Here is a 26573-nt window from a genome sequence, read left to right on the forward strand (position 1 = left end):
GGGTGGCAATACCATGACCCCCGCTACAATAACCTTGTGACCCCCTCCCCAACCTTCTTTTGGGTCAGGATCCCTACAGTTACAACACCATGACATTTCAGATTTAAATATCTGAAATCATGAAATTTACTATTTTTAAAATCCTATGACTATGAAATTGACCAAAATGGACCATAAATTTGATAGGGTCCTAGATATGACAAGGCCTTGCAATATCTGTGGGAGTGATCTTACTTTATGAAGTTTGTGTATCATTGGTGGCCAGGGTCTGTATGTAATTCCATGGGGGAAGGTGATCACAGTTCCTCCAGAAACGAAGAACAGCCGGGGGTGACTAGGCAAATTTACTCAGCTTGCAGCACTTCCAGACAAGTATCCTATCTGGAGAGGCTCAAAAATATTGGTTCAAATTGGATTCTCCAGAGACCAACAGATAAAGAAATGTTTCTTGGCTAAATACCCTGAGTTTAAATTGACTCAGGTCTGCTTTTCTCATATAGCGAACCGTTGGAAGGACTGTAGCCTACTGAGGCCCCAGAAGACTGAATGGTGACCTCTGGTAAGTTTCTAGTGTGTGTATAGGAACTTTTATTGTTTTAAATGTGTTTTTTATGTGATGCTTTCACCTTAAGAATAATTGTACTTGCCTATAAAGAACTGTATAATAATTTATAACTGCTGGTAATCCCACTGTTCAGAGCTCTCAGAGAGAAAGCTAAGTGCAGACACTGACATTCGGGCAGTCTGGTTTGCTTGGGATATCACAGTGTAGGCAGAGAACTCTACATCCTGGAAAAAGACAGGCCAGGAGGTAGATAGACATGGGTCTATGCCCAAGAAACGTGACAGCTTAGGAGCTGGGAGCCCAGAGTGGCAGTCCTTGGTGGACCACTGAAGAGGAATACAGATGCAGTTGTACTGAACTGTAGCAGGCGATTTAAATATATATATATATAATTATATATATATATATATATATATATATATATATAATATATATATATATATATATATATATATATATATATATATATTAGTAGCAGTAGTAGTAATAATTAATAATTAATTAATAAATAAGAATACTTAGCCCTTGTATAGCTCTTGTCATCAGTAGATTTCAAAACAATTTACAAATTAGTCACTCAAAAATTCAAGCTGACAGCATCCTTTGAAACTTTCCCATATAAAATCAGAAGAAGGAACCAAATGGACACAATGAATGGAAATGATCCAGCTGAGCAATGAAATCAGGAGTTGTGTATGGAAATCACTCCTCTTAGGATGAGTGCATGGACTCTTGCTAAACACATGACAAATTCTGTTCAAAGGAACTTCTGGCAATATGTAAATTAATCATTTTCAGAAAAAATATAATATCCACCTGCAGAACAGGGAGTTTGCTCTGTAATGTTTTTTTATGAAAGACAAAAGTTGGAATCCCACATTAGTTTTTCCTGTCTTGTATAAGTCCATGTACTCAGGGCTGGCTCTGGCTTTTTTGCCGCCCCAAGCAAAAAACAAAACAAAACAAAACAAAAAAAAAACCTGCGCGGGGCCGGAGCAGCAAAGGGCAGAGGGGGCCAAACCTGCCGCTCAGCCAGAGAGGCGAAGGGGTGGGGGAGAACAAACCTGCCAGCCAGCCTGAACAGCAAGGGGGCGGGGGGGGGGGGAGGAAACCAACCTGCTAGCCGGCCGGAGCAGCAAAGTGGGTGGGTGGGGGAAACCTGCCGGCTGGTCAGAACAATGAAGGGGGGAGGGGGGGCGGGAAACAAACCTGCCGGCCGGAGCAGCAAGAGGGGGTGGGGAGCGTGAAACAAACTTGCCGGCTGGAGCAGCGAGGGCGGGAGGGACGTGAAACAAACTGCCTGGCAGGCCGGAGCGGCGAAGGGAAGAAAAAACAAAACAAAAGAAATACCTGCGTGGTGGCGGGAGCGTGGGTGCAGGGGGACTTCCAGCCCTGCAGACCCCGGCAGCGGAATGCACACCCCAGCTAGCTAGAGAGAGAGAGAAGGGGGGTGGCCAGGGCTTCCTTAAGTGGGGCGCTCGCCATGCGGCCCCTCCCGCTGCGCCGCCTGCTGGGAGGGCTCTGCGCCGCTCCGGTGGGCAGGCAGGGAAGGACATGGTCTGCGTGCTGGGCTTGCTGCAGACCTGGCACCCTCCCAGCAGCTCCCCTCCTCTGCGCCGCCGGCCCCTACAGCGTGGCAGGAGCAGCAAACCAAAAAGAAAAAACCTGCAAGGGCGGAGGAAGGAAGCGCAAAAAAAAAAAAAAGGATTCGGGGGGATGCCGCCCCTTGGACTCTGCCGCCCCAAGCACCAGCTTGTTCGGCTGGTGCCTGGAGCCGGCCCTGCATGTACTGCACCCGCAGTTAGGCCAGGAAAGTGGCTGAGAGATATGTACAGAGACTAGCCACTTTTGAAAATTGTGACTCAGCCATGGGATAATCATTGGAGTTTGCAGGGTTACCTTTTGCCATGTTTCTTTCCTGTTTGGTGGCACCAGACAGCTTCTTGGCTGCTGAGTCTTAAAATTTAAACTGTACTCACTGCAATGGGCTTTAATTTTTAATTATCCCAAAACAGGGTAAAATTCCCCCAGGGCACATTTGAACAATTGTTTCAGTTACCATGTTTGGATACTAGTGCAACTCTACCTTGATATAACGCTGTCCTTGGGAGCCAAAATATCTTATCACATTATAGGTGAAATCGTGTTATACTGAACTTGCTTTGATCACCGGAATGCGCAGCCCCCTCCCCCCCCCCCCGAGCACTGCTTTACCGCATTATATCCGAATTTGTGTTATATCGGGTGGCGTTATATCGAGGTAGATACATCCATAATTAATAAGTATCCAGAGCAAAACAGACAGGAGCAGAGAACCAGAATTTATTTTGTATTGGGGGAAAAATGAATAACGGTGAAAGAGAAAGCCTTCTGTCTGTTCTGTGCAATCAAAAAGGTATCTCTACAGTCATAGGCGGCAGGTTCATATAATTTTTGGTGGGGCCCAAAATGGTGGTGTCCCCCCCCCCCCCCGCTCTCATCCTGTAAGCTGATATAAAATGAAGCTACAATGCGTCAGCACCACAAGATTACAAGGGTCAATTAAAAGTGGAAAGTCAGAAGCAGCACTTGCCTATTAATACCTAATATACGGTATTAAATTTTGTTGCACCTGTTGTGACAAAGTGGGAATGTTCTTAATGTTTTCTCTGAATACTGTGTGGGTGCCTCAGTTTCCCCTGCAAAGTGCCAACTGACAGTGTTGGGGACAAAGAGATCAGGTGGCCTCCTTGTCCGGAAGAGACACAAAGGCCAGATGAGGGAGTGTCAGTTTGGAGCTGGCTGGGGAAATCGGGAGAGGCCCAGAACTTGGGTCTGGGCTCCCCACCCCCCAAGATGGACCTGACTGAGGGGTCCTGTTTTCTGTACTTACAAGCTCTGTTTTAGACTGTATCCCTGTCATCTAATAAACCTTCTGTTTTACTGTCTGGCTGAGAGTCACATCTGACTGCGGAGTTGGGGTGCAGGGACCTCTGGTTGCCCCAGGACCTGCCTGGGCAGACTCGCTGCGGAAAGTGCACAGTGTGGAAGGGCTGAATGCTCCGAGGTCAGACCCAGGAAGGTGTAAGCTTCTTGCCCTGGAGACAGTATGCTCAGAGAGGAGGCTCCCCCAGAGTCCTGACTGGCTTTGTATGGAGTTGTTCCAAAGCATCCCAGCATCCCCTTCCACACCATGCGCTTCCCGGAAGTCTGCACAGGCACTGACACTCCCTCCTCTGGCCTTTGTCTCTTTTCCAAGCATTAGGAGGCCACCTGATCTCTTTGTTCTCCAACACCTTCAGTTGGCACCTTGCAGGAGAGTGGCCCAGGCCATCAGTTGCCTGGAGACAGGGTGTCAGCCATTCTCTGTGCAGACAGCATCACACTGGCCCTCTAGGGCTTTACAACAATCACACCCCCTTATCCCACCATCTAGAGCCTTAAGAAATGCATTGGGGAAACTGAGGCACACAGACAGTATTCAGAGAAAACACCTGTATACGACCAGTTACATACTTTGAAGGGTGTAAAATAATCAAATATTGTGCTAAATACAATGATACTCCAAACACCTTCAGTTGGCACCTTGCAGGAGAGTGGCCCAGGCCATCAGTTGCCTGGAGACAGGGTGTCAGCCATTCTCTGTGCAGACAGCATCACACTGGCCCTCTAGGGCTTTACAACAATCACACCCCCTTATCCCACCATCTAGAGCCTTAAGAAATGCATTGGGGAAACTGAGGCACACAGACAGTATTCAGAGAAAACACCTGTATACGACCAGTTACATACTTTGAAGGGTGTAAAATAATCAAATATTGTGCTAAATACAATGATACTCCAAACTGACCACCAAATTTAAGTTGCATGTTTTTCCCCTCAGGTGAGGGTTCTGGGGTGGGGCTGGGGATAAGGGGTTCACAGTGCAGGAGCGTGCTCGGTGCTGGGGGTGCAGGCTTTGGAGTGAGGCAGGGCTGAGGATGAGGAACTTGGGGTGCAGACAGGCTGCCCCAGGGCTAGGGCCAGAGAGGACTCCCCATCACCACCACTGGCAGCAGCAAGCTCCAGGGGAGGGTCCCCTCCTGCCCCCCATGGCACACACACTCTGCACATGCTCCTAGAGCCCCTCTCAGGTCCAGAAAGCTCACTCCCCTCCCCTATGATGGGTACTGGGGGGGGCACAGGTGGCCTTCCATGTTGCCCCTCACCATAACTTCACTGTGGATGGGGGATGGGGCTGCCCCTTGCCCAGCATGGGGCAGAAGTGGGGTAGGCAGGGTGGTGGCTGGCTATGGGGTGGGGGAGCAGGGTGTCATAAAATTCACCCAAGCCCCAGCTGCTCAGGTCTAGGAAGCCTCCCTCTCCCATCCCTCCTGTGGCGGGTGGGTTGGTGGGTGCTGGGGGAGGGGGCATTGCCTTCACATGTGGCTTCCTGCCTCCCCTGTGCAGCCTGCTGTGCCTCACTGGGGGGCTGGGACTGGGGCTGGGGCAGGGGCGGAATCATAGGGTCAAACACTCACGAAAGTCCTAACTGCTGCTAAGGTGAATGATGTCTGTCTCCTGGCCCGTTTGTGTCTCCTCCAGGTAAGGGCGGGAGCCCTCCCCCTCCTGAGTGCTTCAGCAATGGTTAGCACATTCCTCTTATGTTAATGCTTAGCACATTCCTCTTATGTTAATGCTGCAGCCCTTAGGTTACCGGCAGCAGCAGCAAAGGAGAGAGAGAGAGAGACATGCTGTGTGCTCTCTTTACATTCAAGCAGGCAAACTCCGGGGAGGGGGAAAAATCTAATATTTCCAAATATTGGTGGAGCAGAGCCCCTGATTATGAATATTCCTGGGGCTTTAGCTCCAAGAGCCCATATAAGTTGGCGCCCATGTCTACAGTACCTTCCACAAATGTTGTGGTGGGATTAGGCAAATTCACCTCTGCTCCAGTTGCAGAGCTCTTCTCTTAAACATAGGACTGGAAGGGACCTCCGGGGTCATTGAGTCCCATCTCCTGCTATCGCAGATAGCCCAGGCATATAACCTCATTCAATAAAAAGTTTATTTGTGTATATTCAGGTTGATCTTTGACCAAATTGAATAATCTGGTCTGGGTTACATTCCTCTGTTTGGGCATGGAATTGAGACTGTAGAACTGAATCAAGCAAAGGTTCATCCAGTTCCCCTGTGTATTCCCTACTATCAGCTACCCAGCTAGACACCCTAACTCTTCTGTGCTATCAGTGTGAGAGACTTCATTGATAAAATTGGTGCTGTAGAGATTTAGCCCATACAGTCCACAGACTGCTCCCTCGGAGATACCTGTGAAAATCAGCCTGGAGGGAGGAAATCTCCACTAAGACTCAGGGTTTTCCAAAATTATTCTTTGGGGGAAATGGGATTTGCCCCCCTACACATTCTTCACCCAATGATCATGCACCTCTGCTCCCACCCATCCGCAGGATCCAGATAGCTATCAGGCCGTTTGCCTCTGCACTGAGTCTGGAGCCCCTTGCTTCCCCTCCCTGCTTCCTGGCAACGCTGTTGTTTGAGTGAGAGAAACACACAGTGCTAAGACTGTGCGTTGGAAATCAGAGAGGGAGCCACAAGTCTGCAGGGCTAGTGCTCCACTACAAGCTGAAGAGAAAGACAGGAGGGAGGAGAGGAGAAGACAGGAGGAAAACAGTGAGTTATGACTTGAGGGAGGAGTGTGGAACTAGGATAGATCAGTTGGGGCCTGGGGTTGTATTTAGCTGAGATTTTCAAAGACACCCAAATTGAGGGGCTTTGGCCATCTAAACCCTTTATGTGGCTCTGGAAATCTCACTCTGTGTATAAATTATAGTCCTATTGTTTGCTCGCATCTGCTGTGGTTGCCTTAAAATTTCGTTTGACCTTTGCATGGGTTATTACTTTAAAGCCAACACAATTTAAACTATTTTTTTCCCCCAACAGATGCTGATCTGCCTCTTCCCAGAGTTAGTCAGGAAAAGCTGCACATTCTTTGCAGGTAAAGTGTCTCTGTGCTGGGCCATCCTCGGGTGCAGCTCCAGTGGGCTCAACACTGCGCCAGACCCTCAGCTGGTGTAAACGAGTGGAATCCCTTTGACGACATTGGAGCTATGCCAGTTTGCACCAGTTGAGGATGTGGCCCTCAATTTTATTTTCTATGTGCGCTTATTTTAAAAGGCTAATGATGGGATCAGGCTCCTAGTTATTGGGCCAGTGAATATATTTGCTGGGACAAGACAAGAACAAATAGCTAAGTCCTTGTGCTCCAGCTCATTCTATCTTTGAACAGAGCAGCAGAAGGTGAGTTGGTCTGTACAAAACTATACCCCAATCCTGCAAAGTCTTACACAAGTGTTTGATTTATATGCATGCAAATTGAATTCAGTGGGACTATTCACATGCCTAAACTTAAACCCAAGCATAAGTCTATGCAAGATCAGCACCTAAAACAGCAGAGAGGTGTTTTTATATCAGTGTTATGCTTGTTGCTGAAAGCACTTGTTTAAAATGCCACACAACTAGTGTGCTGTGCATGGGAGTCTATATGATGGACTTTGGATATTACAGCCATAAAAGCTGCACATAATTAACCAGTTTATCTTATCTTGTGTTAAACTGAATACTAATGTTCATGTACTATAATAATAAAAATAAATCACTGAGACTATAATAATCAATACTTCTCTTTGAGCCAAAGGATGGCTCTCAACTCAAATATTTCGCTTTCTTTCTATGCACAAATCTCTGATTGCTACCACCAGGAGATACAGGTATATATGAAGAACCTGTTAGATATTTTTAAAAGTTACTAAAAATGACCCAATGGAAATAATTTACTTGGAATTTCAAAACACTCTTTACATGTTCCCACCTACTATGCAAGGCTATTAAGGAAATTAAGTAACCAAAGAATAAGAGGCAAAGTCTTGTTTTGGTTTAAAAGCTAATCAGGTGTCAGGAAATGGAATTATCATGAACTGATGCCCCTCAGAATAGAAGGACTGTGTGTAAATCTGAATGACTTTAAGTGCACTGGGGGATTGGGCAGCACAATCCCAGCTTAAATTCAACCTGGATGCAGCAAAGTAATGAATTAATTAACACCAGTTGAGGATCTGGCCATCAGTGTTCCACAATATAAATGTTTAATTTGGATAAACTACATACCATCTGGATACAAAACAACAGCTGTTTTGGGGCCATGTGTATTCAGGATGAAAGCATGTTTCCATGATATCATCTGTGCCAGGGATTTGATTTTGGCCATTGTCTCCACAGCCACAGGGTTTCTACTAGTGATCCCCTTCTTCCCTGCTTGAAAATTCCTAGCAAGCCAGACCCTCTGCTGGTGTACATGGACACAGCTCTATTGAAGTCAACGAGGTTTCACATGTTTACACCAGCTGAACATGTGACCTTATATGTTAAATATCTAATGTTCTCCTTTCCAGCTCCTTAGTGATCATCCCTACTCTGCATCCTAAAAAATGCCACACCATGAACAGTCACAGCAAACAACATTCGCTCTTAAAGCAGAGTAAGAAAAGTGCTCCACTTCAAGGCCCTGGCATGTCTTCCACCCTTGCTGGAAAATCATGCAAATCTGAATTCCCCCTTGCCCACTCCTTTGAAAACCCCAGGACCTCAGATGCAGCAGGATTAAGACAACCGCAATAGCAGCAGCAAGTTTTTCCAGCCCATTGCTGTCACTGGATCCAAACGTCTTTTAAAAAAATAGAATTTTTCATGATTTTTTGGATAATTTTTCAACCAGGTCTAACCTAAATGTGCTACAGGCCATGATGTGAAAGGACTGGGGGCACAGGGAACAACAGGCACACATTCAGTTCACCGAGGAATGAACAAAAAGAGGGTCCAGCACAAACATATGCCCAGCTGCTGGAATGAGCTTGGAAAACAGGCACAGGTTGGAAATAAGCCTGTGTGGGAATGGGTTAAAAACATTTAAAAAAGAGAGAGAGAGAGAGAGAGACTCATAACTATCCAGGGAAAACATCCTAAGTGTTGATCAAGTGTCTGTCAGTCAATGTGTGGCATTGGCCAAGTCACTTACACCATCATTTTCAAATTTCAGTGCGTAAGGCTAGGCACCTACCTCTGTTTTTAGACACTGTAATGGGGAGTGCTGAGCTAGGAGCTGACCCGGCTGCCTGTCACTCAAATCCCCACTGGCATACGTTAACTGGGACCTGACTGGAAGACAGGCAGTTGGCCAAGGCTGCCAATAAACTGAGTAGAGATATAGCTGAGGGCTGATAGGGCAGAAGGGAAGTAGTCCCAGCAGCCAAGACTGTATTAGCAAAGCAGACAGCAGTGCTGGGGAGGAGAGGAGGGTGCCTCAAGGAAGGCAGGACTGGCTGGTGTCAATAATAATGCTGTGCCCTTTTCCCAAAGTAAGGTAGGGAAACTGGCTTGTAACTAGTATGTATATAACATTGCAGGCTGCGGCCTTTGAAAGGGATGTAATAAAGCATGCTGGTGGTGAAGTACACCTGGTGGCATGGTGGTCAGTAACTGAGGCTGGAAAAGGCTTTCAGGGGACTTCCCCCCGACAAGCACCTGCATGAAAATGCCTTGGTTTGCGGAGTTGCCGCGCGCCCACAGCTCCCATGGAGGGCATTCTATTTTTCCACACTCTCACAAGAGGGGAGTATGGGTGACAGCTGGGAATACGTTAGGGGTTATGAACCATGTATAAATGCTCTCAGCTAGCAACTTGTATGTCCAGTGGTGCATGATCGTTGTACCCTGGGGGTCTTTAAACAGCCCTCTCGTGCATAAACTTGCAAGCTTTTTCATCTCTGGCTTCTCTTCCCTTTCTGCCCAGCGCTGTTGCTGATTTTCCAAGGGGCAACTGAGGCAGAGGGAACCTTAGAGAGAAAAGCTGCAGCTGTGGGATCCTCGGTGCTCCTGCCTGCACCAGACAACGTAAAGGGGATGACGTTCCTGCAGTGGGAATATCTAAATGGCACCACGTCCCACTTCATTGTGCAGTACCACAAAGGTTCACCGGATCCAACTGCCCACGCACCCTCTGGAGGCAGAGTCATTTTCTATCCAGCCAATGGATCCCTCTTGCTGGAAAATGTGCAAGAGACAGACAATGGGATCTATGCAGCAACGATCAATATGGTAGAAAGCGAAGCCAGGAGAATCCTGCTGCAAGTTCTCAGTAAGTGAACGACACAGAGGAGATGGTTTTAGTCCTCGTACGTGTGCTCATGAGTACATTAGCGAAGAGACCCCTGATGAAGGGATCAGAGTAGATCAGTAGTAGTGCAGTGGGAAGAGCTGTAATGATTTCAGCCAGCCACAAAAGAGATAGGCAGGGGCTAATTCTGCATTGAGACGCTCACTGGCAGACCTAGCTGTGGCCTGCAAATCATGGAAGCTGTGTATGATACTGCTCTGAGCTACCTTGCCAGGTTTCTGGGGTGAGAGAGGATCTCGGAGTCCCAGAACGGGGGCAACAAGGTGTCAATGCAGTGCTGTGTTCATTCAGCTCAGGGACTGCAGAAGCCGCTGTGCTCTGGTTTTAGAGTGCCCCTTGCTGGCCACATGCAGAACAGCTTTGCCATCTCTTGTATAGGAAAACATTGGAGACTTAATACAGTGCACAGGGAATCAGTTGCAAAAATGCCACAAGGGTACGTCCAGACTACCCACCATATCGTATCGGCGGGTAGTGATCGATTTATCGGGGCGTGATATATCTATCTCCGAACACGCTCCCCATCAACTCCGGAAATCCACCAGAGCGGTAGCGGAGTTGATGGGGGAGCTGCGGCCGTCGATCCCGTGCCGTGAGGATGGGAGGTAAGTCAGAATAAGATACGTCAACTTCAGCTATGGTATTCCTGTAGCTGAAGTTGTGTATCTTAGATCGACACCCCCCCCCCAGTGTCGACCAGGCTTGACAATGATGGGAGTTAAATTCCCGTGTTAGTTATTGACCTGTTTTCTAAGCAAAGACCCCAGTGCTGATGGAGAGTAAAAAAAAACAATATCTCTAACCATTTGCACTGGCCCTAACCGTTGCTCTCCCATAATTTGTCTTACTTTGTAAACTTAGTAGCTGTGTGTCTTTATATAATTGTTTTATACTATGTATATCGCATGACAGCTTTCAATGATCCATAAGATTAGTAATTTATTATTTAATTACCTAGAAATCTAAAAATATTTGTACACATCTTATTATTTTTCATTTTCTGAATATGGTATAAATGTCCTGCTAGACACTTTGAAAATGTAACCCAAATAATACAAAAACAGCAATTGACCGCTGTTGCTACTGTAATATATGCTGAAATTCTGTATTGTTGGGGCTTCTTGCAGGACTATTCTAATGCGTAAGCAAGGGCAAATATAGCAATATCATTAGAAATTTAAGATTATAATTTACTTTGTAAGTGTGACTCTAAACCCCCCAAATCAAACATTTAAAAGTGCTATAAGATAAATACTAAGGAAGTGTTGTGTATTCTGTACATTTCCCAGAGCCTGTATCCCGGCCTCAGCTATGGAGCAATTCTCTTCTGGTACAGTCAGCTATTAAGTTATTCTGTGATGTGTCAGAGGGCAGAGTGGACACTATTGTTTGGAAGAAGGATGGGAAGCACCTTCCACAGGAGAGAGATTTCCACCTCTCCAAAAATCTCAGTATTTTGAACATACCAGAGGGGCAGAAATCAGACTGTGGCTCCTATTCCTGCAATGTCAGCAATGAGATCAGCTGGCAGGAATCCTCACTTAATTTGACCATTGCAGGTAACTGCTTTTGTTAATCCAGCTCTCCTTGTCTAAGGCTCCCTGGCTGATTTGGACTCTTCTCCCCTATCATAGAATATCAGGGTTGGAAGGGACCTCCGGAGGTCATCTAGTCCAACCCCCTGCTCAAAGCAGGACCAATCCCCAGACAGATTTTTGCCCCAGATCCCTAAATGATCTCCTCAAGGATTGAGCTCACAAACCTGAGTTTAGCAGGCCAATGCTCAAACCACTGAGCTATCCTGCCCCCAGAAGCCTGGCCATTCTTTCAGTGGCACTTTGTGGCCCAGCTGCCAGTTTAAATTCACTTTCTTTTCAAAAAACAAAATGTGGACTATTGAGCTGTTCCTTTGCCACTGGCAAGGGAGTGAGTTCAGAGGGGCTGACAGGGCCACAAGCTGTTGCTGAAAGGGCAGCCAAATTCCTTAGGATAGCTTAAAACTCCCACACTCCTCACCCCGATTCCCCTACCGCCTGCCTTTCTGTTTCTGCACCATCAAAGCTCCACCCCTTCGCAATTAAATATAATGTGCATATCATTTTTTATTTGTGCCCCAGTGATGAGATCCCAGGGGTGCATGATTGTCTGCTGACGCATAGCTGTGCCATCACCATCAAGGCCCAGCTGACTAATTAGAATGTGCCTTTGGACAAGAGGTGTCCACAGCCAGACTAAATGGGTGGTCACATTACGAACAGAGCCAGTCATCTCTGAGGATTATGAACTCTATTCTTTCAGTAAAGAGCTGGGAATAAATAGGACTTAGTCTAAAAGAGAACCCAAAGCTCCAGCATCTCCCAATCCTGCCGGGCTGCCCAACTTGACTGTCAAGAGGTGGTGAGGTCTTTTTTTATTAAGTTTCTTCAGCTTTCCCATTACCTTTGGATTCATTCTCTAGGTATCTCACCTGCATTGCAAGATAGTCTGAGAATTTCTGTGGTTGCATTGGTGTTTGCTGCTGTCTCAGGATGGGGCTTAATTGTCCCATTTTGTCAACCAGAGAAGCTAAGAATTAGTAAGTATTCAATCTCTTTGCCTATGAATTTCAGACCATATGCCCAGGGAAAGCAAAGTCAAGTCTGCTGCTTATTCTGTGCATCAACATCATTATTGTTATTTATTATTGTTTGAAAATATGCCATTTAAATTTTGGAAAATTTCTTTTTCAACAACAAAGACATTTTTTAAAAAATCTGTTTTTCTTAAAAAAATAAGTCTCCAAAAAATGAAAAATGTTTACAGCAGAAAATCAAAATTGTTTCAATTCTCAAGTTTGCAGTATTTTGATTTTTTCAATGAAAATCCAAAGAATTTCCAAACATTTTTGAAGCAAATATACTTTTTTTTCTTTGAAACTTTCTTGTGGAAAATAATTATTTCCCAACCAGCTATTTTAATTATATTCTTATTTAGTTTCAGTAATAGTACTGCAGGGTTCATTGTATATAAAAACACATTAAGAGGCAGTCCCTTCCCGAAAGATCATGTTTAGTAGAAGCGGCGGTTCAGCTAATACCTGGCTGTTGGCCTTACTCTGTAACAAATCTTTCCAAACTCTCTCTAATAGAAATGATGCACCAAAATGATAAATACGTTATTGAATTTAAAAAACTGATAGTATATATTTAACTCAAAGAGAAGATTTGTTACATTTCAACTTTTAATTTAGAATGTTTTGTGGAAGTCCCTGTGATTATCTGTAGGAAAAAGGAGCTCCCGGATCTTTCAAATCCCTCTTTGTAGTGGGACAATCTGGAGCCATCTCAGGCAGTGACAGGAGTAATACAGCCTAGAGCCATCTCTGTTTGATAGGAGTCAGACTGCAAGTCACAAAGCGGCAAGACACCCACTAAAATCCCTTTTCTCAGAGCCAGTTCTCAGCTCACACCCACACTGGTCTGGAGACTCCGTCTGCCAGACAGTTATTCCTCCTCCCGCTGCCATGGGAGGTTGGCTTTCACTCCAGAGAGCATGTTCATTCCCCTGGACAATCGCCCTCTAATGGGAGCTGCCCAATGCCTGCCAGGTTCCTGCCCATACAGCTCAGCAGAGGGAGGGAGGGTGGGGGTAACACGTGCACGGTAAATAGCCTAGACACAGAGAGGTGGTGTTGTTATCCCCATTTACCGATGGGGAACAGAGCCCATTTCTCTGTCAGTCTCCAGCACAGGGGCTCAGATGGAGCAGCGGCCAGAATTGTTCTGTCTAAGGTACTTCTCTGGCCCCAAGCCCACCGCTATACACAGACCTCTTTGACCGCCCAAGAGCGCGCTTGTCATTGAGGGGCCAGCTTGCCCTGCCCTGATTTCTCTGTGTGATCAAAAACTGTCTGCAGCTGATGTCAGAAACCAGTGTCTTATAACTGACCTGACCATCCGCGGGCCTGGCTTTGATTTGCCACGCTGCTCATGGGCCCTTCTGAACAGGCCAGGGTCAATGTGGAGCCAGCCTTCACACCTGGGGCCAACGAGAGGACCCCACTGTGGCTGTGGCCAAAGACAGACAATCTCACATCACTGACGACTGCCCTCTGGCCAGAGTTGATGATGGTCTGAGGGCTCCGCTTCCAATAAGAAGAGCTGCAGGGAGTTGAACCCAGGTCTCCTAAGTCTGCCCACATCCATCTTGCTCTCTGCCCATCTTCCTCCCACTGCCTGCCCTCTCCCTGGGTGAATCTACTCTGTAGGCCACAGCTGCTCCAGCAGGTGCAGGGCCGTGCCGTTTGCACCACCCCGGGCCTGTATGAGTAAATCTGATCACTCCTATGCTCCTGCAGTAGGATACAATACCATGGTCATGAGGCTGTAGCTGAATAGGACACTTATCAAGATAAAGTCATGTAATTAAATAAATGCCCTTACTCGTATTATCAGTAGCACCCTACTAGATGATTAAAGTGCCATAGGATACATCTGATAGTAGAAGCTTTAGTAGCTTAGTCTGGATGTGTCGGTAGTGACTCCATCAAGCTTCCTACAGTTCTGAGCGCTGCTAACTCTGGTGGGTTTGCTATTCTCCTAGGGGGACAGCTGTGGAGATGGCTCAGTGCTTACATTCATGGGCTGGTGTGTGTCTCTTCTATCCTGGCATCTGCAGCTGCTCTGCTCTGGATGCGAGAAGAAGGTAGAAATTATTATTTATTTTGTATATTATATGTGTATGTATAGGGACCCTGTTGTGCTAGGTGCTGTACAAACACAGAACAAAAAGACAGCCCCTGCCCCAAAGAAGTTGTAATCTAAGTAAATTACACTGGCTCTGAGAGGAACTAGAGATTTGCAGGTTTCAGACTGTAAGGAGATGAATGAAGCGGAATGAATGAGTCTGAAGAGGGGAAAGAAACCCACAGCCAAACAAGGAAGCAAGTTCAACACTGACCAGTACAGAGGGAGATCATCCTATGAATGCCAGACCAGGCAGGCTGGGGAGGTGTAGGTGTGATTGTGGTGTGTAACTCATACCAGGAGAGTGTGCATCTCTGTGCCCATCTAGAGGCTTGTCCATAAGAGCAGTTTATGAGCATGATATTTCTTCCCACTAAAGGGCTGGGTCCTTTAGCTCAAGTTGTAAAGGCTCATGCTTAGACCTGGATTAAAACATCACTGATGGGCCAAGCAGGGTCAGTTACAGGTGACCACAAAGGCCTTGTTCAGCCTTCTTATCCATCCAGTTCTGGGCTTTTCTGATGGTCAAACACTAGGTGGGTGAGGTCATATATTTCATTGGACCAACTTCTATTGGTGAGAAGTTGGTCCAATGAAAGATATGACCTCACCCACTTTGTATTTCTAATATTATGGGACCGACATGGCTACAGCTACACTGCATATGGTCAAACACATGTCAATTGACTGTGACAGGTTTTTTTTAGACCTAATGTGCCCTTAGCTGATCAATGGCTTTTGTTGGTAAAATCTGCTGGCCAACAAGAAGAAGCAGGGATATAAATTCCCTCACACACTAGAAGGCCCAAGCAGAGCAGGTGTCTCATTCGGTGCTCCTCTGGCTTTCTGTGCCTTTAACACCTAGCCCTGAATGATGATCTCTATTAGACATTCGACATTACTAAGCCAGAGGAACCACTTCTAACACTTCTCATTCTGGTTCAATTCACTCTTTCTCCTAGGTCCCTCTGCTGCCTTTGTATTGCCTGAAATTCTCCTTACATATGTAATACTGGTGACATGCCTGCTAACAGCTGTAATAACAGTCCGACCTCAAAAGCTCAATGGGTTTACAAGCAAAGCATGTGAGTCATTTTATTTGAGTAAACTTTCAGAGGACTTTTGGTGAGATTATTATGTTGCCAGATGGAACTTCAGCCAAACTCTTCCCTGTACCTTGTTAAACAGGTGCTGAGGTTCCATACACAGGTCCCTAGTTGCATCAGGCACCTGTTGTTCTAGGTACTGTGCAGACACACGGGGAGATTATTGCTGGGTTAGGATGCTCTTCTGGAATCCTCAGGCTTTGTGCTGCCTCACTGATGCTTACATGCCCCCCTAGGATCTGTTCCTCCCTGCTGGCATGCTGGACACAGGAGTCCAATAGGAAAAATAAGTGGCAGTACTCTACCCTGCTCCACCCTTAAACCAAGAGCTACCCAGTCATGACAGCAGAATGAGAAATCACTCCTAGAAGCTGGTGCAGCTCCTCACAACAGGACCGTCCTTCTTTCTTCTGTGCTTTAATCAGCAGTAAAACTGTGATCAATCTGACATTTAAACCATTAGCATCCAGCTTCTAGGTTAGCAACCCACTTAGCTGAATAAGGGAAGGGTTTTCTTTCAGGCTGTCCGCAGACATCTAGATCAGGCACCTATAGGGCCCCTAAGTTATAGCATCTGAGCACCTCTCAGACTTTAACATCTTTATCCTTGCACCAACTCTCACAGGTGGGGAAGTACCATTATCCCCATTTTACGAAGGGAAAACAGAGGCACAGAGGCTCAGAACATAAGAACAACCATACTGGGTCAGACCAAAGGTCCATCTAGCCCAGTATCCTGTCTTCTAACAGTGGCCAATGCCAAGTGCTTCAGAGGGAATAATAACAGGCAACCATCAAGTGATCCATCCCCTGTCACCCATTCCCAGCGTCTTGCAATCAGAGGCTAGTAGCCATTGATGGACCCATCCTCATGAATTTATCTAGTTCTTTTTTGAATCCTGTTATAGTCTTAGCCTTCACATCATCCTCTAGCAAAGAGTTCCACAGGTTACTGTGCGTAGTGTGAAGAAATACTTCCTTTGGTTTGTTTTAAACCTGCTGCCTATTAATTTCATTTGGTGACCCCTCGGTCTTATGTTATGAGAAGGAGTAAATAACACTTCCTTATTTACCTTCTCCACACACATCATGATTTTATAGCCTGAAAAGTATTTAGGTGCCTAACTCCCACTGAAATCAGTGAGCATTAGCCTGAGACACTAAAGCCTGGTCTACACTACGGCGGTAGATCAACATATGCCGTGTTAAGTTGAATTTATAATGTGCGTGTCTACACTACTGAGCCCTTTCCACCGGTTGGATCACAGCAGCCCCCATAGTAGATTTATCCACTCCAAACTGATTCCCGACTTACCGGTAGCAAGCTTCCACAGGGCTATCACAATTTGCTTCTCAACTGTCAGAGCAGGTCTCATTTTGGTATTTCTGCACTTCAAGGTTGGGGAAAGCAATTAGCAAAGTTCAATGAAAGTGGCCCTATGCATTCGACAATTATGTGGCCACTGCTCCTCATCCCATACCTGCATAACTCTGCGGTCCCACCAGTCTATGCTTGTTTCCTGGGCCCAGAAGCGGCATTCCACTGTGTCAACAAGCCTGGCTGCTGCTGCTGCCAGCATGTGTGAATTGCTCCATTCCATGGTTTCCAGCACGGCTATTTGCATGGCATCACATTCTTCCATGCGGTGGCTCCTGGCTAGGCTCTGCAAATACCGCAGGATGATGCATGAGGTGTTTGCAATGCTCACAACAGTGTACAGCTGAGCAGGGTCCATGCTTGCCATGCTATGGCATCTACAAGAGTAACCCAGGCTTAGGCGTGAAAATGATTGTTTGCCGTTGCTTTCAGGGGCAGAGGGAGGGAGGAAAGGAGGGAGGAGGCAAGTGCATCATGGGAGGCTGACGATATGTACCCAAAACAACTAGAAAAAATGTTTTTATCCCATGAGGCATTGGGAGCCTAATCCAGAATCCAATCGGCAGCAGGAACTGTGGGATAGCTGCCCATAGTGCATCGCTCCGTGAGTTGATGCTAGCCATGGTAGTGAGGATGCGCTCCGCTGATGAAATGTGCATAGTGGAGACATGCAGCATCGACTTTGTAAAATCGAAGGCTAAATGTCGACCTAATTTCGCAGTGTAGACATACGCTAAGGCCCAGATCTTTAACGGTATTTAAGGTGCCTGAGGCCTGGTCCACACGAAAAAGCTAGGTTGAAGGAAGCCACCTTAAGTCAACCTGTTAATGTTAGTGTCTACACTACTGGGTCCTTTACGCCGACCTAAGTCACCTCTAACGTTGTAATCCACCTCTGTGAGAGGCATAACATTTCATTCGATTTTCGTAAGTCGACTGTGAGGTAGTGTAGATGCAGTGTTGTGTAATTTGACTTAATTGGCCTCCACAAGGTATCCCACAATGCTCATCTGTGACCACTCTGGAGATCATTCTCAATTCTGTCAGGGTCACCCAGAGGATTCAGGGGGCCTGGGGCAAAGCAATTTCGGGGGCCCCTTTCATAAAAAAAGTTGAAATACTATAGCATACTGTATTCTCATGGGGGCCCCTGCAGGGCCCAGGGCCTGGGGCAAATTGCCCCACTTGCCCCGCACTCTGGGCGGCCCTGAACTCTGCTGCACTGCAGCCAAGTACACAGGAAACAGCCCCTGCCCTGCTAAAGCCCTGGGAATGTTTGATTTCCCATTTCCTGGTTGATCGGCATTGGGAGCGTGCCAGGTTGAGCACAGCTGATCATGGAGATTATACGCCCCCAACGTGCTCCAGCCTGGTCTGCACAGGAGGTGTTTGATCTCATCACTGTGTGGGAAGAAGAGTCTGTGCAGGCAGAGCTCTGATCCAGCAGAAAAAACTCTGACATCTATGCAAAGATCGCACGTGGAATGGGAGAGAAGGGCTACACGAGGGACACACAGCAGTGCTGTGTGAAAACAAAAGAAATTCACCAAGTGTACCAGAAGGCAAAGGAGGTGAACAGTCGTTCTGGTGCTGAACTCCACACATGCCAGTTCTACAATGAGCTGCATGTGATTCTCAGGGTGACCCTACCAGCACCCCTACAAACAACATGGACACCTCACAGGTGTGTGAGTCTAGGGACAACAAGGAGGACGATATGGTGGATGAGGAAGAGGAGGAGGAGAATGAGAGACAGGCGAGTGGTGGATCCATTCTCTCTGAGAGCCAGGAAATATTTTTCATCCTGGAGCCCTGTACATTACAATGGCCGACCGTGATGCCGGGGAAGGCACCTCTGGTGAGTATATAGTTACAATCCAGTTAAACTTTAGTGGGCACACACATTCGGTGGTAGTGCATGTTTACTGTGAAGAAAAAGTGAGGTGCTGTGGTTCTCTGCTTACAAGAGACTGCTCCAGCTACGCAGAGGGTGGCCCCCAGAAAAGACTGTTTATGTGGACTGGGATAGCCCAGGAATCCTCCGTGGGTATCTCTAGAAAACTTTTATGGAAGTACTCTTCAATCCTTTGCAGAAGGTTTCTGGGCACAGCAGTCTTATTTCTTCCACCATGGTAGGACACTTTCCCATACAACTCCTGAATTTTCTGCTGGCATCATTGCAGTACACAGCATAGCAGCATAAAGGCCAGGTCTGTACCCAGACGCTTGCAGCATCTCCTTCCTTTCCACCTCTGATACCCTCAGGAGACTGATATAACATAGTGTCACCTAGGGGAAATGGGGGAGGTTCTCATTAAAAATGCTCTTACAAGGGAAAAAAAGGGAATGTAGACACCCCCACCCCACATTCCAGATCGCCAAATCACACAGCTGCTAATGTGCCTTTACTATGCTTGGCATGGGTCAGCAAGTAGTTTAAAGTGGCTGATAGGGGACTGCAGGCCCACGTGAGAGATTCCACAATTTGGGAGTGAAAATGTTCCCCCCAAGCTCTGCCCCGTTTGTAAACAGCTTCCCGTGATGCTATGGGGAAGAACCATTGTTCAACTAGCTACCTCTGCTCCCGACATGGATCTGCCATAAACTTCATTAAAAGTGCAGTCACCCATGACCTGGGGAGGCCTACTGACCATGGCTGGAGCAGCCAAGCAGCACAGTGACAGTTACGGATTCTGATTATGTTATGGCTTGCACCTAGTGTAATAAAGGTGGGTTTTTTTATGAAAACGGCCTTGCTATGGAAACATTTTATTCCTGTACAATGGCTCCTTTATTTTTTCCCCTGACTGACAGCTGGAATTGTATCCTTTGGCATGTCATCAACACCTGAAAGCAGACTTTTGCTGATTAGAAGGAGAAAGAGAACGCGGGAGGACATGTTCCCTGAGATAATGAACGCCTCTGGGGCAGCCGACACAGAGCTGAGAGCATGGAGGATTTCACTGTCCGAGAATTTACACATGGACATGGAGAGCACGAAAGCTTCCAATGAGCAAGAGTGTGTGGTGCAGGATGAGATGCTTCAGATTATGAGGGACCAAGCAGACATGTTGAGGCATCTGGTTGAACTGCAGGAACAGAAGAAGGAGGGTAGAGTCCCTCTGCAGACCCTGGTGGACAGACAGCCAGCATCGCATGGCGCAGAATCACCCTCCCCCACATGTTCCATGGGGCGTGGGCAAAAAGTGCATTATCCCTTTCACTTAACTCAGAAGAAGGGTACAAGGAACAGAAGGTGCCCATTCACAGACCTTTGATGGTCTGGAATACGGTGTTATGTTACATAGCTGAAAATGTTTCTCCTGTTTCAACTTGACAACTCCTTTTCCCTAAGGTTACCTTTTTTGTATGTTCTCCCTTTTTACTAATGTTTGTTAAATAAAGTAAATGGATTCAAGAAATAAATGTTCTTTATTGAGTAGAAGCAGTGGGCTCAGGCTGGGGGTTGGCTTCACAGGGACTGTGATACAAACCCCGGGTCATCAGTGAAGGTTTGGGAAAGCACAGTGCAGACAAGCAGCTCAAAGTATTGTGACTCATTATTGAAACAGCTTTTCAAAGCCTTGCGGATACACAGCACCCCTTGCTGTGCTCTTCTTATTGCCCTGCTGTCTGGCTGCTCAAAAATGGCTGCCAGGGGATCTGTCTCAACTGCTCACCCTTGCGGAAAATTTTCTCCCTTTTTTCACAGATATTATGTAGCACACAGCAGGCGGCTATAACCATGGGTTTGTTCTCCTCACTAAGGTCCAACCTTGTTAGTAGACTTCTCCAGTACCCTTTCAAACAACCCAAAGCACATTTAACCACCATTCTGTACTTGCTGAGCCCACAGTTCGACCGTCTGGACAGCAGTAAGGAACAGTTTGTGTATGGCTTCATGAGCCATGGGAGCAAGGGATAGGATGGGTCCCCCAAGATAACTGTAGGCATCTCTGGTTTCAGAGTAGCAGCCGTGTTAGTCTGTATCCGCAAAAAAACCAGGAGTACTTGTGACACCTTAAAGGCATCTCAACGTCATCAATGTTCATTTTGTGGTTGGGAAAGAAAGTCCTGGATTGCAGCTTTTTTAACAGACACGAGTTGCTAAAGATGCGCACATCGTGAACCTTTCCCAACCTTCCTACATTGATGTAAGTGAAATGCCCCCATGTCATCCACTAGCACTTGCAACACCATTGAAAAGTATCCCTTTCAGTTTATGTGCTCTTTGGCAAAGTGGTCTGGTACCAAGATGGGGATATACGTGCCATCTATCATCGCATCTATTGCCCCACCGCAATTAGGGAACCCCATCGCGGCAAAACCATCCTCTATGCCCTGCACATTTCCCAGACTCACTACCCTTTGTAGTAGAAGTTGATTAACGGTCTTGCACGCTTGGAGCACAGCAGCTCCCATGGTTGATTTACCTACTCCAAATTGATTCCCCACTGATCGGTAACTGTCTGCTGTTGCAAGCTTCCAAATAGCGATCGTCACTCGCTTCTCCACTGTCAGAGCAGCTTTCATGTTTGTGTTGCTCAACTGCAGGACCGAGGAAAGCTCTGCATAAAGTTCCTGGAAGGTGGCCTTCTGCATTCGAAAGTTCTGCAGCCACTGCTCGTCATCCCATACCTGCAAAACCACAAGTCAGTGGAGCTGCTCTGTGACTGCCAGCAGCAACTGTGAATTGTTTTTTTCAATGGCTTGCTGCAGGGCTGCTTGCAGGACATCGCTATGTTCTGCGCGGCGGACCCTACTTCAGCTCTGGAAATGCTGCAGGAGAAGGCAAGAGGTGTTTGAGATGCTCACAGCAAGAGTGCACAAGTGAGCAGGCTACATGCTTCTGGAGTTATGGTGTATGTGTGGTAGTTTTAAGGCATGAAAACTGCGGGTTTGTTTGCCATTGATATGGGAGAGGGAGCACAGTGCATCATGGGATGCCGATGCAATGTTCCCATTCTCCCCTGTGACAATGTTTTGGCCCCATGAGGCATTGCACAAACTTCCCAAAACACACTGTGGCAAGTTGCACTTTGGGATAGCTACCCATGATGCACTGCTTTGTGCATCAATGCAGGCACTGCTAGTGAGGACACACTCCATTGAGGCAATGAGCATGGTATGGCCACGCACAACTGACTTAGTTAATTCAGAGGCTTGAGGTCAAATTAGATAAAGTTGACTTAATTTTATAGGGTAGACAAGCCCTTAGTGTTCAAACACAGCATTGAAATCAATGGGAGAGAGGCGGCTAAATACCTTTGAGGAGCTGGGACTAAGTAACTTGGCCAAGGGCCCACAGGGACTCTGTGGAAGAGCAGGGAATTGAAATAAGAACTCCAAAGCTAGTGCCCCAACCACTGGACCCTCCTTCTTTTCATCAGTACACCAGCTTGCATCAGTTCACATCTCAAAGGTCATCTGCACTAAAAAGACTAGAAGCCTTAATGTACATCTATACTGCACACTCCTTATGGCAGTGTGTAGAGCAAATACATTACACACATACACACACACATCCAACACAGATGTAAAGAGCAAGCGTAGATGGTGACGCGCTGCTTAGGCAAGGAAAGAAATGCCTGAACTCTGTGGGTATGTACACTGCACAGCTCTCTACATGCCCAAGCAGTGTCGCCCCCATCTACACTGCTATTTGCAGCAAAGTAGTGTCCCACGGCCTCCACCCTGACAGAATTTTTCATTGACGTGTGTAGCTACACACCCCAGTGTGGATGCCAGTCTGTTTTCACTGCAGCGAGTAGCTACACCTCCCCTGCCAGTGGTGTGCAGTGTAGACAAAACATTAGAGCTAGATTCACTGATACGCTTTGGCTGCTTTATCTTGCTCGAGTGATGTGAGGCAGCCATAAACCCTGCTCAAGAGTTAAGCCAGATTTATGGCTGCTTTCCATCACCAGAGCTACCCAAAGCAGCTAGAGCCTATCCGTAAATCTGGGCCTTCATTTTTAAAAAAAATGAACAGTTTTGACTGTGGACCACAAGGTGGCAGCTTCCAGGAAAAGGGACAGGCTCACCAAACGGCCATGAGCCATCCCGATTCCCTTTCTGATTGAGGTGTCTCAGGTAGGCAAACACCTTCTTGTTTTCTTTCCCTTTCCCAGCACACCGCACGCTGGACTTTGCTGCTCCTGGCGGGGTGATTTTAGTTGTGCTGATTGCTGTTCTCCTAATAAAGAAGATCCACCAACTCCAAGGTGAGAGTAAATCCTTTGGAGACCTGTATTTAGATACTGCATGTCTGAGAGTCCCTGATTTTGGGAAATGTCATCACAGATGTTGTGCTGAGGCCGAATCTTGTGCCTCACATGAAATACAAGTGTCTCTGTTCTCCCTTTACATAGATACACCTTCCATCATAACTCAGAACTAGAGCTGGCCAGGGAACCTCAGATCCACAAAAGTAACTCCTAACTTCCACTGAAATCAAAATGTCTATAAAAAATGGGGAGGGGGGAAATCCAAGGGCAAATGCGGGAGGGGGGGGACATGACAACGACAATTTTTGACCAGTTTTTTAGCTCATTGGAACTCTGGAAAATTGAACATTTGTAAATTTCCTTTGTAAAAGTTTTCAGCATTTCTTTCTCCCATTTTTCAGCCAGTTGTGCTCCAAAAAGATCACCGAGGCTTGGCTTAAATGCAGATTTATTAAACAGGCTGACACTGTAATTTTATCTTGGTTTGTTTTCTAATCCACAGAAAAAGATTGCACCGAGTCTGTTGATTTAACCGCCACAGTTAGCATGGCCGTAGCATCCCTTCTTCCTCTCCTAGCAATCTTTGCGTGCTGTAAGTATCCCAGCTGTTTCAGTCCACAAGCAACATGATATCCCTTGCACTAAGTTTGTCTTGTGTATGAAACATCAGCCAAGAACTAACTCATCGCTGCTTTACAGATCACATTAACCAAACATGGCAGAGAGAAGGACAGGACCCCAGAGGGCAAATCATGCAGGTGGTAAATCTCTGTTAATTGTCTATTTTAATATCAATTGATACTGTCTAGAAACCACCCTAAAGCACAAGAAAGAATGTAAAGTGATGAGCCTTGTTTCAAACCACAAAGATCAGAAGACACAGGGCCCAATCCATCCCTTACGCTCCTTCGTTTACACCAGTGTAACTCTAATGAGTTCAGTGGAGTTGCTCCTGACTTGGGCCCCAGTTCAGCAAAGCATTATGCACATGCTTAACTTTAAGCCCACGAGTAGTCCCATCAATTTACTTTAAGCACATGAGTAAGTCTCATTGAGGTCGATAGAATTACTCCTCAGCACTCTGTGCCTTATAGAACTGAGAAAATAGCTTGCCCAGTGCAGGAGCTTGTCAAGCCCAGTGGATTATTGAGACATTCCTAATTCAGCAATTAGCCTCCAAAATATACAGCCCCAAAACTCACATATAAAACTGGTCCTGTTTCGAATACATTTCCAGTGTCAAGGCCAAACCATTCCTGAGTTACATATGGCAAAAAAGCATGAATCCAATTCTCTTCTATCAGAAATGGCATGTCCAAATCAACTAGTGTTGGGGCACAGACTCAAAAGTCCCAGATGGCTCACAATCATTTCTGCTGTGCACACTATGCTCAGTTCTGGATGCCAGATACCCCCTCACCACCCAAATCCACTGTCCCTTTTCCCATTGGACAGTGAAGCATGGCATTACTTCTTTATCTGCACTGATCCTGCTGTATGTTGGCACCGTGAACATTTCAATGGGAATTACACATAAATATCAGTGGGCACAGTTAGGGTCTGGCTTAGTTAATAGAATTTCTTCATCTTTCACCTTGAAAGTGGGTGTGAGCACTAACACAAGCACTTTCAGACGGGCACATGCAGTATGATCCAAGAGCCATCTTGGATCTTACTGCAAGAAGGGCTCTTGATTACGGCATGCTGGAAGAGAAAGTGTGTTATAATGTAAGGAACAGACTGGGAACCTTGTTTTGTGCTTTTTGTGCAGCGATATTGTAACAAGTCAGAAGTCTTTGGGGAGTTGGTTTTGGATGAAGCCAACTGTTGGCAGTATGTTGTAACACTTGATTTTAATTACCTCCTTAATTACATAAATTATCACAGAGAAATAAGCTTTCTGTTCACTATTTACTTTACAAATCTAAGCACGATATAATAAAGGGATACCAAAATCACACTCTGTTCACATTGGACCTGATCTAAATGCCTCTTGGAGTCAACTGGACTCTTTCCATTGACTTCAGTTGGTGTTGGATCAAGCCCATACAAAAGTACTGTTGGTTTCTGTGTTTAGAGTGGTTTCAGAGAAGTACAACATTGTCTTCCTTTTCTCCTTTACAGAGTCTTGAACACACTTCTGCTTGTCCTCTTCAGTAGGAGTCCATTCACTTCTTTCATGAGTCCCGTGTGTCTGCCTTTGTTTTCCTGTCTCATTAGACCACTCCAGTCTTACCCTACAGGCTAATATTCCAAATGTTTCTTAATTGTTTTGGTTTCATTGTGAGGCACATAGTATCGCTACTGAATAAATTGCCTCAAAATAGTTAAATGTCTTTTTTTTTTTGTCCTTCTTTTTTGGTGGGTTGATTTTGTTTTCTATTACTTTCCCTTCCTATTTTTTTTCCAACCCAAACTTGTAAGGTAGGAGAGCTCATTTTTAAAAACAAAATAATATTTTAAACTATCCCTTAGATATTATTTATTGAGATTTTATGATGCCAATGCTTATACGCTTGGTGGTTTATAAAGTGTAAGTAACTCTAATCAGTACACAAATTCTAACGGAAGAGGAATCAAATTACCAGATAAGAGCCTGATCAAATTCTCATACAGTGGAGGGTGGATGGGGATGGATGAGTAGATGGGTGGGTGGATGAATGGGGGAGGGCATTGAATCAGGATCTATATCCACCTCTATATGTGGCCTATTCATCTATCAAGTTATCCCAGTAAAAAATGCCCATACAAGGTGGGTTAAGCAGCATGTTCCAAGTTCTTGCTGACCAAGCGGGAGATGGGTATTTCAACTTCATAGGGCGCTTCACAGAGTTTGTCCTGCATGACCTCTCCATATATGTGTATCATTAATACATATGAAGTTATGAGAATTGTGTTCTATGGTTGTCACTAAAACATACTGTAAATTGGGGAATCAGACAGATATTAGCTCCCCAGAGGCAACAGCAAGGAAAGTAGCCAACACCCGGGTGGGGTGTCAAACAACCCATCAACAGCCACTGTCCAGCAAAGGAGCCACAATGCAATGATTCACCTGCATGAGGCCACACCAGGGGAATTGCTCAACCTTGCTTGGAGAGATTCAGCAATACCCCCCAGACATGCCTGGACTTGTGCTCCCCAAGCACATGGACTGATGGTATAAAACAGACAGAGTGGACACATACTGGGCCCATCTCCTTTCCCCACCTTTGCTGCAAGCAACTAAGACACCGAGAAGAAGACAAGACTCCAACGCAGGAGATTAACCCAGGTTTAAGGAACAAACCGGTATATTAAGGACTGCAGTATCCAGTGGGGTGAGAAAAAACTGCTTAATCTAGATGTTGCCCAGTCTAATAGGG

General features: G+C 46.2%; 1 protein-coding gene across 1 annotated transcript; it reads left to right on the forward strand.

Annotated features, from left to right (window-relative positions):
• Positions 1–6107: 6107 nt before the first annotated feature.
• Positions 6108–26555, forward strand: LOC123377081 (CD276 antigen-like). Its single transcript, XM_045029504.1, has 11 exons — positions 6108–6214; positions 6485–6539; positions 9390–9734; positions 11063–11332; positions 12232–12348; positions 14355–14456; positions 15460–15582; positions 23113–23205; positions 23711–23800; positions 23908–23969; positions 25333–26555. Exons 2-11 carry the CDS (start codon positions 6485–6487, stop codon positions 25366–25368), a joined length of 1293 nt encoding a protein of 430 aa, XP_044885439.1. The 5' UTR covers positions 6108–6214; the 3' UTR covers positions 25369–26555.
• Positions 26556–26573: the final 18 nt, after the last annotated feature.

The sequence above is a fragment of the Mauremys mutica genome, chromosome 9 (assembly GCF_020497125.1).
Source record: "Mauremys mutica isolate MM-2020 ecotype Southern chromosome 9, ASM2049712v1, whole genome shotgun sequence".
NCBI classification, from domain to species: Eukaryota; Metazoa; Chordata; order Testudines; family Geoemydidae; genus Mauremys; species Mauremys mutica.